Genomic DNA, 17,210 nt, shown 5'->3' on the forward strand with positions numbered 1-17,210 from the left:
GTGTACCAGACATCTTGAACGTTTAAAACTATTGCCCAAATGATGGATTTCGATGCAGAGTTGGAAATAAGGGGAGACCTTTTTCTAGAAAGAAGATCGGTGCTCCATAGCTGTTATTTCTTGTACTTGGCTTATTTCCAGGGTCCCAGAGAACCGGGGGAAGGGTGGTTTGTAGGGAATTAGCGATAGCTCCTGAGGAACGGAAGCTAAAATACTCTCGATTTGCCACTGAACGTGTGTGTGGATACCAGGCCACGGCTGCTGAGCCTGACATGCCTTTCTGTAACACGTAAGGCGACGAGCTGTGCTCTGAGGTTATGCCCTGCTGACACTGCCCGTCTGCCGTGCAGAGACCAGCTGGTAGCTCAGCTCTTCAAGACTGACCACGATGATCAAACCCAGCCCTCGCTCCTTCAGACCGCGTTTCCTTGCGCCTTAGCATTTGCCTGTGTGGTTACCGGTGTTGGGTTACCAGCTTACTTGGACCACGGTTCCCACGGATTATTTGGGTGCAGGGGGTGTGGGTGGCAAAGCGACACACCTGCATTTTCCCAGCGTTGGTTAGAAATTAGGACGTAAAGGGAATCCGAGTTCCCCGGGGGTCCGATGGCTGGAACTGCTGCTTTTTCTACCGATCGTGGCTCGTTGGCTAATTCTTCAGGAGACTCAAAGAATTGCCGGTGACCTCAGGGGTGCTGCTTGTGAGCGAGCAGCCGTCTCTAGCAAAGCGGCGAAGGCACAACTGGGACTGGTGCTTCCGCAGCGGTAGAGTTCAAGGGTAAGGAAAGCACGGGGCCCGACCACGCAGAGCTGCGCCAGTCCCCGTGAAGGCAGGCAGTCCCCAAAAGCCTGGTTGAGTTCCTGCTGCTGCTGTGACCGTGCATGCTGGCTTGCATCGCCCTGCGTTTCTGGCTCCTGCTCTTCTCTGGTTCCTGTTCTCTGGCGCTAGACCTCTGGGGCTGGCTGCCTGCTCTGAAAATTTAACCTTTGCAAAAATTACCTGTCCGAATGTTTTTTCAGATCCTTTCAGCAAATTTGGAACGGGTGTAACACCCAGTACACAACGTATATATGCACCCTGGATGCATAGACCTACGTCCTACAGTCGGGTGTAGCTTAGCAAGTGAGACTTCCTGATTTGCAAAATAAATGCCCTCCTCCTGCATGCCTTTAAAAAGTTGTGTCAGTGCTGGTAAACCAACTAGGTGCATCTCTTGAGGGTGAGTGGGAATGCTGAATGGAGAGATTTGCAGAAAATGTATTAATTCTGCCAGAAGTGCAGTAGGAAAATGGTCTTATTTCTCTGCTGTCTTGACAATTGCTTTTCTGTTTTTCTTGTCTGTCCTTCCCTTTGCATCTGTCCTCCTTTTTTTTTTTTTTTTTTATTTTTCCTTCTAGTGGGGAAATGTTACCTTTACTTGTTAATCCTGTCTATAGCAAAGCAATCACTGAAGCAAGGAGAATTACTGTGTGATCTGATTCTTACACGCTGCCTACGTGCTCTTCTGTACTCTGCATCTCATAGAAAGAAAGAGAAGTGCTGATCCCTGCTACTGCTACACTGGTAATGTCAAACTTCTTCCTTTCAGCGCAATGCGTTTCAGTCGTGAGTCCGTTGTGTCTTCACCGGTCTGTTCTTGCGTGTCTGAGTGCACCAGCCTAGTACTTGACTGAGGTCAGAAGAGTGGTGTCTGTAAAATGTCCAGCGTATGGCAGGAGCCCGTGGAAAATAATCGTATGTCATGCTTCCCACACCCTCCCAGCAAAACCCCAACCCAACACGCGGAGTAGCAGTTTTAGGATTGTTGTTTTTTTTCTTTTTTTCCCCAATGTGAGATGACGAATGAACAGCTGAGCGCGTTTCTTTTTTGTAGCACCCATTCGACGACCCACAGACCTGACTCCTTTTTGTCCCCTGTACTCCTACAGCTGCCTGACGTGTTATCTTACGTGTTGGGCCTCTGCCGCCGAGAACCCACCACCCATTAAGCTCGAGCCGAGCCGCGGCCGCGCGGTCGCCCGTTGCCTCGCGCTGTCGGCGCGACAGCTGCTTCGCCAGCCGCCGCGCGCTCGGGTTTCGAAATGAGTTTTCCTGCTGCCGTCCGGCTTGTGCAAACGCCAGCGCGGCAGTGACCTCGCGCGCCAAAATTAAGTTTGGAAAAGAGAAGGTTTAGCGAATTCTGCGAAAACGGTGCAATTTCTTTAGCCCTTTTTTTCCACTGGCCCCTGGCATTACCTGCAACATCCGCGGTAGCATTTTTTCCACAAAGTGCGTGCGTGCGTGCGTGCATGTGTGCAGATGGCTGGGGCATCCCGCTTGCCCTGTTGTTTCACAAGGTGTAACAGACCCCGCCGGTACGCTGGCAGAGCAGGCGGTTGTGCTCGGCTCCTGCGTGCCCTCACGTTGGGTACCGGCTCCGCAGAGTCAAGCAGCTGCTCTTACAAAAAGGTGGTGGTGGAGGTGGTGGTGGTGGTGGTGGGAACGGGACCTGCTCTTGGCTCATCTCACACCTCTAGCGCTGGCAGGGGAGGAGGCAAGGCAAGCGTCCCCTGCGGCTGCTGTCTCCTGCTCTTCGCCCGTTGCCGAAGGCGATGGTGTGGGAGGCTCTGCTCTCCGCCGGGACGCCGGCTGCCCGCCGTCCGTCCCTCTGGCCGCGCGGGTAGCCCCGGGGGCTTCTGCGTGCTCGGTCTGGTGGGCGCTTTGGTGGGTCGGGCTGAGCCAACCGATCGCGGCGAAGGTAAGGGACGGGCGGTAGGAGCAAGCGTGGCTGTTGTTTTCCTTGGGCTGACGCTCTCAGGTAGGAGGAGCGCGCGTCGGGCTCCGCGGGAAGGAGGTGGCAGGTCGCTTCCTATCCATCAGCCTTTTGTGGAGCAGGGCGCGGGGCTGTGAACTTACACGTGCCGGGGAGAGGGGCAGGGAGGCGAACTGGGCATCGGGAACAGGGGCTGGATACTTGCTCTGAGCTTTGACACGAGAGTTAAGTACTAGGAGGAGAGATCAGGCCAAAAAAAAAAAAAAAAAAGATAATTGACAGGAAAAACAAATATTAGCCTTAGCCAAAACGTGCTCAGACTACACGTTTACTTGTTGGAAGCTTAGAAAGTGAGCGTGGAGGCTGCGACGAGGGCTTGGCTGCGGGGTCGGAGCAGCAGCCCCATGTGCTGCGTGGGTCTTCGGGACGATGCTCCTCCGTCAAAGCACGGCCAAAACGATCGCCAGGCTGGTGACGAGCACGGGACCGTCCAGGGAACAAGGTGCTGCCAAGCAGAGGGGAGGGCTGCAGGCCGGTTTAATTCTCCTTTATCTATTTCTCGAGCATCGCCTGTGTCACTGTGCCCTACGCTGGCCTGCAGGGGACAGTAGCTGGGAAAGGAGATTTCCCAACGCTGCAGTTTTTTTAATTGTTGTTGGGTTTTTTTTGTTTCAGCAAGTTGGGGAGCGGTCAAAGACGGAAGCCTGCAGCAGCATTTCAAGTTGAGAGAGATTTCAATCCCAAATACTCCAAATATGCCACTGCTTCTGAGTTGCCTTAAGGTTAAGAGACTTGACACTCCTACAGAAAAGCAAAAAGCCTTGTTATTCTTCCCTCTGATCCAAGCCGTGAAGCCCTGGGACAGCCTGGGACAGAAACCCAGCTCCTAGGAAGGCTTGGTGCAGGTGTCAATGCTACTCCCATTTTCCCATTTTTCACCTCTTGCCCTGAAGGCAATTGATACGAAGCTGTGAGGTTTGCTGCATGGGTTGCCTGCTTGCCGTAAGGTTACCACAAATGGCTCTGATGTATTATCTTTCAAGTTGCTTGTCTTTTGGGTCCCACAGTTTTAAGCTGTATGGGAGGAGAGAAGTAGTGCCCCCATTCCGTGTTTGCCACGTAACTGGTCTCCGCCTGCCGTGTCCGCATGCACTAGGCCAGCGGTGAGGACTTTGCTGGAGACCAGATGGGTGAAATGGTGCGAAAAGGTAGGAGGATTCCCATATGGTAGCAGAATGCTTACCTTGTGTTCATAGTCCAGTCATTGCATTTTGCTTCTTAAATCATTGTTTGGGAGAGGTTAAAAGTCCAGCTCCTTGTAGCAGCATTAATCCCTCAGCATCGCTTAAAAAATGTGATTACCTAGATGACTTAAGGTCTTAAGGACTTAAGTACCCCAAGGGTATGGGGTAGATAGGACTGAGTCTTTGCTGATAACAAAATCAGTGTGAAGAGCTCTTTTTGCCTTTTTTGTTATAACAATAGCAGCCAAAGGGTATAAAATGAAGATATTCTCCTCCCATAGTGGAACCAGCAGGTGCTTTGAGGTATGAGTGTATTGCCCTCCACAAAGCGGTCCCTGTGCTAGGACCGGGGTACGCTTCCTCTGGGGCAAGGAGGCAAGCTCTGGTTTCAGGAGCGTTGCTGCTGAGAGAGCGGTTGCTCCTTCGTTTGCCACTTGATGATAGCCTGAAAGCAAGTGTAACACCTGGTGCTGAGAAGGTCCCTGGAAAGCCCCCTGAGCATTGCTTTTGAGGATCAACCTCCTCTGGCGTGGTCCAAAACCATTTCCTTTGGAGTGAGGTTTTCCTGAGGGTCCTGGCTTTCCTGGGGCCCATCGCCTGGGACTGCAGGACACAAGTGCTCTGCAGCTGGGACTCGGCGGCCCCTTCACAGAGATATCCTCTGCTCCCATGGCCTCAGCAGCTGTGCCGTTTCCCCATCTTGCTCCCTTGCCCAACACCTTTGTTCAACTTTGCTTCATTTTCTGTGCTCAGGTCTTCACTGCTCTTGCTTATGCATGATGAGGATCGTCTTCCCACCACCTTAGTTAATGCATGAACACTTTCGTTTCAGGTGAGGGTGTTAAGAATTTGCTCAGATCCACCTCCACAAAAACTCACTCCTCCCTGTGAAGTCATTTAAGCCCGAGGCAGGTGCTGGATGCTTTTGAAAACCTTGATTTGACACTTGCATGTTAAATCCTTCATTTGAAGAATATTTGTGGCTGCTTCAAGAACCTGTGTTGGATCTCGAGCCACAGGTCCATTAACCAGTTTGGATCAGTCAGCTTCTAAACATATTATTTATTAACCAGGCAAAACCATTCAAGGCAGGAGGTAAACGGGATGTTTTAAACTGCTGCTCCTTGGGCACAGTATTTTATCTGTTCTTGATCTGCATCCCACGCCAGCTGCTCTGTGCCAACTCTGGAGCGTGTAGCACGCTTGCAAGCCAACACGCTTGCACGCGATCCTGGACCCTGGAGCCAAGGGCAGCAGGGGAATCCTTTGGCTCAAAATTGCTCTTCAGGTGTAGAGAGAAAGAGATCGGTTGCAATAGAACAGGGAGGTCTTGGTTGTTGTTTTCCTAAATCTCCAAATGTTGCTTCCCGGCACGCAAAAACTTCAGTTTCCTTCAGTGATACCCAATGAATCCTCTTGTGCCTGCACTATTTTACCCTTGCAGGGGTTGGATTTGAAGCTGCTATTGCAAGATCAGCTTCTGGATTAGAAATGCTTAGACTCAAACCACCAGTATTCTAGGATTTATAGGTTTAATTTGAATCAAACAGGTACTCTGTTTTTCAAGAGTACCTGAGTGATTTGAGAGCCCGTACTTGTTCTCAGAGCCGTGTGTGCTTTTGAAACGTTTCTCCCTGGGAGAGACCAAACCGATTTCTCCTCAGACTCCTCATTGCTTGGGGAAGAGAGGGGAGAATTTCCATCGCAGCTCACTGATCTCTGCAGATCACTTTGTAACTGTACCTTTGCCTGAGATAATTGTGCTTTGCTGTGGTATCGGCCTTTTTCAGGTCCTTCCCATCATGGTGGCAGCCCTCTCAGTTTGTTTTTCTCGTGAGGCCTTTTTCTCATGAAGTTGTTGAATCCGTGATGTCTGGCAGAGGAACTGTAGTCCTTCTCCCAGAGAGCGTCTCATGCCAGCCTTGGAGCAAGGGAATGAATCCATATGTCACAGCTGTGTGACAAACAAGCAGCCCTTGCTTTGGGCTCTCAGCTTCCTGATCCAGTTCATGCACAACCTCACAGAGGCTGGTGCAAGCCAGAGTGGGAGTAGGAGCGAGCAGCAGAGAGTGAGACCTTGGACGGTGGTACTGTCACGTGCTTCACAAGCCAGATCTTGTGGGCGCTCCAGCAAGTTATTGGAACCACACAGTCTCAGAGCTGTGTATGATGGAGTTTAGGAAGAAACTGTCAAAGACCTGGCCAAAAAACCCACATTTTTTTCCCTGTTTATTGTCCTGGGTGTAACCAGAAGCATTGCCAAGGTTTGCCTCCATGTTGGTCATACGAAGGGTCTCTTCTTCCACCTGGGTTGTTTGGATTGTTTCATTTTGTTTGGGTTTGTTGTTTTTCTTCACTGTTCTGGGAAGCACCAGCCGCCTGCCCCGAATGGTCCATTGCACCCTACCGTCCCCCTTCCCCACCGGTGGTCCTCACCTGAGACTGCTTCAGTCTAACCCCCAGGTCACAGACAAAACTCCCCCTTAAAATTCAGTCTTGAAATGCCGGTGAGGGGGAAGCCGCTCTGCACAAAATGCCCCATCTCAGGCGTGGGAGGCTTTGCACCGCCTTGGCTCTGTGTGGCTGGGGCCGACCCACGTATGGGGCCGGCCTCCTGGCCAGAGAGGGACAATGCCTGCTCCTGGTGCTGTGGCCCCACGCGGGAGCCAAGTGCCTCCAGCCCCTGCTCATTCCTTGGCTGTTTTGGCTGCCCCCATACGTTGCAACTTGCTCAGAGATGGTTGTCCAGCAAACAGGGTCTGGGGAGGCTCCCTCGGGACTGGAGTGCTGGACTCCCACAGTGGCTGGTCCCATGGACGTGGGGAGGGCACGCGGGCTCAAACTGGGTCCATCAGAGGCAATGCGCACCTGGAGTGGCAAAGCCAGCGTCTGGCAACAGGTAAGAAATTGCTGATACCAGCTGTTTAATGTAAGGCACTTAACAGTTTTTCTTTGTTTTGAATTAGGATGGAGAAGAAGAATTTAACCGTGCTAAACTGCTGAATATAGGATTCGCAGAGGCTTTGAAAGAGTATGACTATGATTGCTTTGTGTTTAGTGACGTAGACCTAATCCCAATGGATGACAGGAACACCTACAAATGTTACAGCCAGCCAAGGCACCTCTCTGTGTCCATGGATAAATTCGGATTTCGGTGAGATGCCTTCTGAAGGGCCATTTTGTTGCTAACACAGCCTTCCGCAGCAGGCACAGGATTACAGCATCCCCACCCACCATTGAAAGCCTGGGAAAATGTCTCTGGCAGAAGTCTGTCTTGGCATGCACGTCCCTGCAGGGAATGGATAGCTGTGAGGAAGATCAGTTGGAGAGGAGGAAGTGAGGAAAACAAAATTAAGCAATTTATTAAAATTCACAGCTCCTGAAAAGTGAAATGTAGGGCTAGAGAAAATTACATGCTGTCGTTTTACAGATAGCTGTGTATCCCTTGTTGAATCTCAAGCTGGAAGTTGGAAGACAGCTAGGGTTTCTATTCGGTCTGAATAATGAGACATTCTCACACAGTAAGAATGATTTGCAACTTTAAAAAGACTGCCTCAGATGTTATTTTAAGAACAAAACCAAATATTTTTGTCTATTTGATTTTGGCCACTGAGGGATCTGCCCTGGTATCTGAGGGCAACGCAAAATTAAATGCCTTTCAGCATACGTTTTGGTTCAGCAGGCTGCTGCGAACGAAAGCATGGCTTGGTTTTCTTCCCCCCACCCCAACCCAAGTTTCCCAAGGGAAATTTAAAAGTGCATCTATAAAGTGAGAACCTGTTGTGACGCCACGTAGTGCAAGAGGTACTGTGGAGGTGTTGGTGGCATGGCCCTCTCTATGTCCCTCCTCCAGACACAAAACCTGCTCACGGTGGGACTACCATCAGCACTCGTTTGGGGCAGTTGCAGTTTTTTCTAACAGCGAGCTGAATGTGATGAAGGTCAGAGTAAAAATCTAGGCCCCAGAGGTCCTTATGCTTGCTGAAGCAGAACCACGATCTGGGGTAGGTCCTGGCGATTCCCACATGGGCTTTCTCTTGGTGCTGTGGGTCTCCCATTTTTTCCATCCCTAATACCCTGGTGAATCACCCCTGGTTGGAAGTGGGAGCTTATTGGCTTTGTGCATGCAATGTTACCCAGTCAGCTCATTTTGAGGTTGCAAGTTTCCTCTGGGGTACTAGAGAAAGTGCAGGTGAAAGGCAGAGCTGTAGGAAGCGAGCACTCTTCTGCATCTCTTGGGGCTGATGCCTCGCTGAGTTGCTGTTGGGGGTCGTGGGGACATCGCAAGTTACCCACCTGCTCTTTGACTAGGTGTCATGGATCTTGCTGGTCCGTCCTTTGAGAACAATGTATTTCTTAGTAAAGATTTCCGGCCTTTGCCAGTGGCAAAATATATTCCAGCCACGTTTGTGACCAAGCCTACCAGCTCCCTCGGCTTGGGCAGCATGGACCATGTCATGCAAGAGGTGCTCTGCCTTCCCTGAGGTGCGTGGCCACATGTTTCTCCTGAGTCACACTACAGCGCTCACAGCTCCGTGCAGAAAGGGGGTTAGCTCAGGACTTGCCCCAGCTTCCCCCGTAATTTAGGTGCAATAGTGTACAGGGCTGGCAGTGGGACCGTACCTTGCAGCTGGCCTGGGCTAGCCTTGGGTTGGGGTGGTGGGCAGTTATGTTTGCCCCTTCTGTGAAATATCCACTCGATGGTGGGAATGTCTGCCTCTTCACCGGCAAACCTCTTCAAATAACAGCATTTTCTTCCTACTTCCAGGTTGCCTTACAATCAGTATTTTGGAGGTGTGTCTGCTCTGAGCAAAGAGCAATTCACAAAGATCAATGGCTTTCCAAATAACTACTGGGGTTGGGGTGGCGAAGATGATGACATTTATAACAGGTAAATACCCTTACACCCATGCTCGGCTGGACTTAGCCCCAGTTTCTGGGGGAAAGTTTCTGTCACTCCTCACCCTGCTGCTCCTCTGCTCTCTCTGGGCCAGCCACTGAGCTGGATTTCAGCTGAGGCCGCGCAGCTGCCTTTGCGCCCCGTGCACAGCCTGGGAGCACCCTGTGGGGCTCCAGGTCAGCACTGCCGCTGGCGGCAGTGTCCTTCTTTACCATATGCAGGGAAAATGGGACTGGCGTTATGTCGTCGGTGTCCAGTGTGGGTAGGAAACTGAGGCAGAGCATGCCCAACTCAATCTTCTTGCTGGAGCAGAGCCTTTCCATTGCAAAGAGGGTGAATTTGCAGCTCATTCCTGCTTGCGCTGGTGCCTGGGTCTGCAGCTTCCAAAACGTACCCAGGAACAAATCCAGCCGAAAAACAATACTCTCACCCCCGCACACCATTTACTAATGCTGATTTGCCTAATGAGCTAAAACATTTGTGCCAGCACGTTGGTTGGAGTTTAGCGCCTCTGAATTTTCTAGCGTTGGCCAAAGGAAAGGGATTTTTGGTCCGGGTTGGAGCAGGCATGTCGTTCCAAGACCTCCACAGGAGAGGGAAGTGGGAGACGTTACCCACATAACTTAATACAGTCGGAGACGTGCCTTGCTCTGAAGTCTGGCAGTGGATGCCTTTGTAGCAGGGAAAGTGTTATTTGTCAAGTTTGAACCAGTCCTAAATAACACCATGAGCCTTTGTTTCCTACTTGGAACAAAGGTGAACATACAATGCTCAGAACTGCAAAATAGGAGTGATGTATTTGCACAGCGTAGGACCCGTTAATGCCTAAAGATCAAGGGAGAGCACCGCTGTAGGGTTGTATTACGGGCCTTAAAAAGGTAGGACAGTAACTTTGAGAAACCGTCGTGGGAACTTGGATTTGAGAAGCTTTATTTCAGCTTCTTGACTGCAAAACGGACGCTTGCATAGTCTTTTGCCTGGGCTTTATAAACTCTCCTGAGCTCAGGAAAGGTCCTCATGAAACTGTTTGTACCTTCCTGAGATAGCTGCAGATTTTCAGCACTTTTGTTTAATGAACCAAGTAAGAGACAGCTTTGAGCGGGCCGAGGCATTGAAAGAAAAGCTGTGGTCCTCTCTTTTTGGCACTCTGATTTTGAAGAGTAGAAGGTGCTCTATAAAAATGAAAAGGCAGCTCAAGAGAGAAAGAGATTGGGTACTACTTCAGCCTTGGTGTCTGTGACAGTCTTGCTGCATGCGGCGCACAGGCAGATGAAGATGAGCTGTCCTTGGGCCCAGAGTCACTTGCTCCATGCCCTGGAGGACTTGGTTGGGCAGGACTGGAAGGGGCTGTGTTTCTCAGCCCGAGGAACGTCTCCGGTCCCTGTGCGGTCTGGAAGAGGGGTTGCTCAGCAGTATTGCACGTGAGGCTCGAGGGTGGTGATGGTGCTTTAGTACTGATCTTGTAGGGTGGTTTTTGTGCCCAGCCGGGAAGCAGTTTAGAAAACGGAGCGATTGGTAGAGCGAGCTGCAGGAGAAACTCTTTTGGCTGATCTGACTGCCCCTGCCTCCTCTCTGTAAATCCCGTTTTCCAGCTTGGTTTTACTGTTTGGGTGGGTAGCTATTTTTCTGCCCATCCCTTCTACAAGCCTTCCAGAAGTTTGTGGAATTTGTGATGAAATGAGCCACTTACGTAGCTTGTCACAGACGCTTAATGTATTCATTTTTTCACAGGCTGGTATTTAAAGGTATGGGAATATCTCGGCCAGATGCCGTCATTGGGAAATGCAGAATGATTCGTCATTCCAGGGACCGTAAAAATGAACCCAATCCAGAAAGGTGCGTGCATGAGTCTCTCCGTATCTTCACGGACAAATTCAAGTGACGTGTCCCTGCTGCTCTGAAATGCTTAGCTTTCTCTTGCCCGTGTAAAAGCCTGGTGATTGTAGGTCTACTCTAATCTCCTCTTGCTGAGCTCTCCGTTCCGCAGGCTGTAAACCGCCTCCTCCCCCTAGCCAATTTATTACCTTATTACCGATCTTTCTTGTCACTCCCAGATTTCACTGCTGCACAAACGCCAGTTACCTTCGCTTTCCAAAGCATCCTAGCTGATACGCATCACATTAAACTGTGAGCAATTGTTCCCAGCTTGTCTCTGGTGTTGAAAATCCTTGCTTTTAGTGCAGACCTGAAAAAGGATCTGCGTGCCTACAGGCTTGGCTGTTTTTTCTAACCGAAAGCCATTCCCTTGGGGCCTCCCCAGACATGCACGTGCCGCTGCTCAGTCTGGCCAAGTCTGGGAGTTTATGGGATCCACACTGGTGTTCAAGTTCATCTTAAAACAGTAAAGCTGCAATCTGTGAGGCTAAAAAAAGTGTGAAGTTAGGGTGGTTCAAACACAATTCTCTTTCTTTTTCTTCTTCCCCAGGTTTGACCGAATTGCTCACACGAGGGAAACAATGAGCTCTGATGGCTTAAATACACTATCATACAAAGTGGTAAAAAATGACAAATATCCTTTGTACACGAAGATCACAGTGGATGTTGGCTCGCCAACTAGCTAACATCAGAGACACGAGAGACCTTGTGTGTGTTGCCCAGGGCATCTGGCCTCACTGATGTTTTGTATCTACTGGTTCTTTTGCAGTTGCAATGAAGAAAAAAAGGCCTCTTTTGGCATGCCAAAGCCTCTCCAAATTGGTTGGACAAATACATTTTTTTTTATTCCAAACTTGACTTTACACAACTTTCTAGCTCTCCATTGTTTTGTAAGTCCAGAAGCTGTACATAAGGGTTGTAAATATTTACTTTGCCAGATAACGTTGAATCTGAGATATTTGCTACAGGGCTCCCCTTGTTAAGATGTTTGCTGGACCAAATTTTATTGATTACAACTGTGATGCGTCAACAATTACTGCCCATGTTATTCTGATGTTTTAAATTAGGTAGATAAAAAATTGCTTTTAATTCGTGCCTGGTTTTACTTTATGAAGGACTGTAAAATGCTGCTAAAATTGTACAAGTTTACACTTTGCATTAGATTTTTTTAATGGAGACAATATCATATATTTTTCTCTAATAGTGACCAAAACAAACACCTTCTCTGTCTGTGTGCAGAGCAAGTTTTGAATAATATAATCTAGATTCAATGAATGTCATATTTCTTCTAGTCTCAAAGGAGGCTTTGAGGGAGTTGAGCCGGAACTTGCCAGTGAGCTCGGGTGTATTGGGTGGGAGCAACACAGATGGTATCTATTCTGTGATCTGCAAACCTGCTGGCTTCAGATTACCTTACTTCTGGATGTGATGGTGACTTTTTGCCATAACACAACAAGATACTTACTTGGGGATATCTTTTTCCGCTGTGATAAAGACAAATGGGTTTAATTGTGTGATGAAATTTGCTGACACTTGTTAACAGTGGTAAAAACTTATCACACTATTTAAACATTATCTGCATCTTCCAAAAACAGAATTGTGCTTGCCAGGTTGGGCATAAAACTTGAATTCACTATTACTTTTGTTGTTGTAACATTTTAGTAACTTTTTAAAGTAAATTGTATATCATAAGCAGTATATTTAATATCTGAGTAAACTAGGGTGCAGTGTAATAGGATGTTTCAAAGCCTCCTATATCTTCAGACTAGTAGGCTTTTTATGTGCATCATTATGTAAAAGCCATGTATAGTATTTGCTCTGCGTATTTGTCCATGATATCTCCTGCAGTGCCGAGATATTCGCAGGACGGCGGACATCCAATTGATTTTCTTTGTTGGAAGCCTGTTGTGATGTCTGTCCTGTAGCGGGAAATTCCCTTTTAATTTTCTCAAGCGGTGAGGGACATGCACGTTTTAGAGTACTTATTGTCAGTGCACCAAGGCACCAGCAGTAGCTGTATGGACACCATGCTTTTCCTTCTTGTAACTGTGTGAAAGCCTCACATGCTGATGCCCTCAGAGCTCCTTTAAATGATTTAAAACTCTCAGCCCAGACTGAGAACTTAATCCCTTCCGGGTTTTGGTGAGTGTTTTGCCACCAGCTCTGACCACAGCAATTTGCACTTCCTTGGCCTGCGCTGAAGGCTATTGAAATCAGGGACACTTGATATATTGGGGATCGTCTTCAGCGCTACCTGTTCTTTGTCATGACCTGAAGGTTTTGCTGAACTCTTGCGTTGCAGAGGGGGGGACCCGGGGCAGGGGATGAGGGTCTTGCTTTCCAAACTGTCAGGCATGCTGGATACTGCCTCCAAGTTTCTTTTTAGGCTAATAACAGCTCCAAGTGCGAACGGAGGCTCTAATTATTAGATATCCAGTTGCCTGTTATATCTCGTTTCTAGAACAAGTTTACTCACCTCACTTAAAAGACTATTGCTAGTCAGAATTACTGCTTCCGCCCTGCTGGGAGCTCTTGGAGGTCGACTTGCGCATCTGCTGAGCTTGGCAGCAGGCAACATTGAGGCTCAAGAAAGCAGGCTAGTATTTATGAGCAGCTCTTTTCTGCTTCTTGTCACATCAAGAAAAATTATGCCGTTTCGACAAGCCACGCTCCAGCTCTGGCAGGTATAAGGGGGTACAAGAGTAGGATGTGTTACACAAATTAAGTTAAATTTCTACCTGCAAACCCTTGACCTAGCCATAGTCTGTGCCAATAACGGAGACACAGGTGAGGATTTTTTCAAAGGTACCTTAGAAGCAGGGCCCCAGCTCCCACACGTGGCAGATCAGTACCTAAACTCATCAAGGCTCCGATGAAAATCCTGCAGAGATCCCCCCCCGATATTGCTCTGAGCCTTTCGTAAGTTGAGTTGGGACCTTCAGCCACGGTCATGTCTGTCTGTTCTACAGACTATGCAAAGGGGTTATCTGTCGTATTTGATGTTTGTTTGTTCGTTTGTTTTTCCTTGCCTTATGATTTTCTGAAGATCAGAAAAATTTAGTGTAGTGAGTTTTTGTTCTGCTGTATGCTGAAATAATTGAGTATCATCCAGGTGGCGTGAACACTGTTTCTGGCTGTTGCAATGAAAGGTTTCTGTAAATGTGCCTTGAAAGAGGGGAGAAATGGAAACTGGAAAAACAGGAAACCTGAAAACTGTTTTCAGCACGGAAACATTAGTAGTGCAAGCAACTGTCGCTTAGTTTTTCTTCTAATGCTAAAGCCACCAGCCATTTAAAAGCTGAAACTGTCTGTCCTTATTTGTTTCACCCTTTGGTGCTGACCCATGGTTTCCTGATCTCATTGTGCCTGTGTAAACTGTGTAGGTCAAACTTGTGAAACATTCTTGATTCAACCAGGCCATGAAATTTCTCTCTCTGGGATTTTCAGGAGCCTTTGCTACAAGAGTTGATGTTACACAGAAGTAAATTTTGACCATGACCTATACTGGGTGGTATTTTTCCCGTTCAAGTACTCCCAGCAACACTCAGTGATACTGTGTATAAGGGTTCAAATCCAGAACAAATAGCTGCAAAGGAAATGCTAATGGTGGGTTTCTTTGGGATTGCTGGTTGGGATAGGGGAGGGTCCTGACAGGCAGCTTTTACCCTGGATGTTACTTATTTACTGGACTGCTTATGGGTTTCCTATAGATGGTTTTGCTTTGCATTTTTATCATTTGTATATCAACAGATGTATAATCTGATATTCCTACTTTACTGTCAATGTCAAATAAAGTATTTTCATTTACAATGTTTGGCAGCTTTACTCTGAAGGAGACGTGTTCCTCTGTTCCTTCTGGCTGGCCAGGTTTCTGGCTGACAGCGGGGCTGGGCCAGGCCGTTGCCTCCTTGTCTTAACTTTCTCCAGCTTTTTCCCCCCGTTGTGGCTGCCCCCCGGATGTTAGGGAAAGCGTTTGCATCTGTGTCCCTCTGTAAATCCAGTCTATCACTGGTGAGTAACAGCTGGACTAGAGTCAGTTCCTTTCTCTGCTTGGTGGACTGTTTAATGCCATTAGATGAATGGTCCAAGAGAAGAGGTTGACCCCCTAGACAACACTGAAAAGCTTTAAGGTTAGTTCATTGACCTGTGGGTAGCAGGGCATCATACAAACCCTGCTTGAATCAGATGATGGATGCAAGCCCTGGGCTGTTGGCTGTCTGGGGGAGGCAGGCCACCACTTGTGGTTTTGGCTAGAGCATCTGGAAGTGGAGAAATCATTCTGGGGAAACTGATGCAAGAATGACCACAATAAGTTTGCCTGTGTTACTTGGCACTTTTTCATGAAAAACGTTTACACGGAGCAGCTCTTTCTGGCTGCAAGAGGGCGGCTAAAGCAGGGCAGTCAGCTCAAGGTCCCTGCTGTTCTCCAAAGAGGGGATCCTGTTCCCAGCTGGGACAGAGCTAGGGAGCCTCTTGGGTGCAAGCAGATGTCTTGGGCAGGAGAGGGAAGCCCACTCCATGCCTGAACGCGTACCTTGGCTTGGAGGCAAGCCCCAAAGACCACATCCGTGGTGGGCTCTGGAAGAGGGAGCTGACTTCTGCCTGTTCTATTCCGTCAGTGGAGGGGAAAGAGCCAGTCCCTATAGGGCCAGCAGTGGGGGAGCGAGGGCAGCACAGGACGTCACTTGACAGGAGCATCTTCACTTAGAAGTTGCTAGCAGATGGGTGGGTGCAGTAGGGATGTGGTCGGGGAGTGCTGTTGGTCCCTATGGCATCATTCATTAGTTTTTGGACCCTCAAAGGCTTTGCACAGGAATAATGGGCTTTTTTTTTCCCCCCCGAGATTCTTTTTGCTGGATGTTGACGGGCAGAAAAATGATCTGGGAGGGGTGTAAGAAAGTCAAGGGGCTCTTCCACTTTCTGCCTCCGCTGTCCCCAGAGTATCGAGCTATTCCTTCTGTGTTCTGCTTCATAAGGGTACAAGTGGCTGAGGAAATGGGCAGGAGTCACCCATCTCAGTGACTGTAAGAAGCCCCCCCCACACACTGAAAATCTTGTCCCTTGCTGAAAAGCAGTAGCAGGGCTGAGAAGCCTCACTAGGATTTCACCCTTCTCTCCTTCCTGGGCACTATGTGTGGTCACCAGTGCTGCCAGACCTTCCCAGATCAGATCGGCATGCATACTTGCAAAGGATGCCATTACTTTTTGTTGTTGTGAGAACGCGTTTGCTCTAGCACAGTTTCCTTTCCCACCTCCAGCTCGACCCGCATGCCAAAGACCAAGAAGGGTGAGCAGGGATCTGTGACGTGCATCACAGTTGTGTTTACCCTGTTACACCTTCCTCCTCTCCAGTCTAAGGAAACAAAAGGCAGGCTGTTGTTAGAAGGAAGAAAAGGACTAAGCTGAAGCTTTGCTGATCCTTTTCAACCTCTTGGAAGGAATCTGAAGTGGGCGTGCTTGCCCTTTGCTCTCGCTCTGTATGTTTCTTAGCACAGCAGCGCTGACACCGGATCTGTACTTATCAGCCTACGTCACGTTTGCAGGATGTCTATGCGCTTCAGGACGATGCACCCATATGAGACCTCTTTTTGTGTCAGAACTGAGACAACAGCTCTGTTTTATTTTCCCGTTCACTGTTCTGCATGTCACTGCCAGCAAAGCAGATGTTAGCACATGGAGATAAGATCTCTGCAGAGCCAGTGGTGCCTGATTTCTCAAGCGTGGGCTAGATCTTACATGAAGGAGCTGAGCAGGAAATGGTGGGGATTGGAGTTAAATTTCTAGCTCTGTTGTAGTCTCCTGTGTGACCTCAGCTGGTTGGGTCTCTGCATGCCTTCTCTTTCAGAGCTGGAGTTACAAAAACACAGGTATGCAGGACAATAACAAGACAGATGCCTGGCTATAATCAGATCTGTGTCTATGATCATCCACAGTGGCTATAAAGAAAACCTCGGACATCCAGACCCTCCTGCAGGGCTGTCCCCAGCACAAGGTGAGGGCAGCCATGGCTTCCTCTGAGGCTTGAGATCCCCCAAGGATGGAGACACCCCCCCCCCCCACCTCTGTGGCCCCATCTCAGGGCTGCACCGAAGGCCAAACAGGAACCTCCCAGCACTGCCATTTGTGGCTGCTGCCCCTTGTTACATCAGTTGGTACCATCAACTGTGGAAGCGTTGGTGGAAGCGTTTGGCTCTGCGCTGCTTGCAACCACCCTTGCTCGATCCCCTTCACCTCCCGTTTGCGAGGGCGGCCCCCCACTGCAGCTCTCCTGACAGGACTGAGTCCAGGGTCCCACCTGTCTTGGCCGCTCTTTGCTGGCCCCTCTCTAGTTTCTTGAACTGGGAAGCCCCAGTCATGTTCCCAGCAAGGGGGGGCAAACAGGCGGAATTGGAGATCTCTGTGTGGTTGTAGGATTCTGATCTCAGGATGGTGGGATAG

At 49.1% G+C, this 17,210-nt stretch overlaps 1 protein-coding gene across 2 annotated transcripts in view; it reads left to right on the forward strand.

The window, feature by feature from the left end:
• The window catches only part of B4GALT1 (beta-1,4-galactosyltransferase 1), a 30,398-nt gene extending 15,816 nt beyond the window's left edge, over positions 1-14,582 (forward strand). For both annotated transcript variants that reach the window (XM_068927352.1, XM_068927353.1), the window contains exons 3-6: positions 6,964-7,151; positions 8,766-8,888; positions 10,629-10,733; positions 11,323-14,582. In XM_068927352.1, coding sequence (XP_068783453.1) covers positions 6,964-7,151; positions 8,766-8,888; positions 10,629-10,733; positions 11,323-11,458 — 552 coding nt within the window. In that variant the 3' untranslated portion in view covers positions 11,459-14,582. The remainder of the gene's footprint in view (positions 1-6,963; positions 7,152-8,765; positions 8,889-10,628; positions 10,734-11,322) is intronic.
• The last annotated feature ends 2,628 nt before the right edge of the window (positions 14,583-17,210 follow it).

This window comes from Struthio camelus, chromosome Z (assembly GCF_040807025.1).
Source record: "Struthio camelus isolate bStrCam1 chromosome Z, bStrCam1.hap1, whole genome shotgun sequence".
In the NCBI taxonomy this organism is placed as follows: Eukaryota; Metazoa; Chordata; class Aves; order Struthioniformes; family Struthionidae; genus Struthio; species Struthio camelus.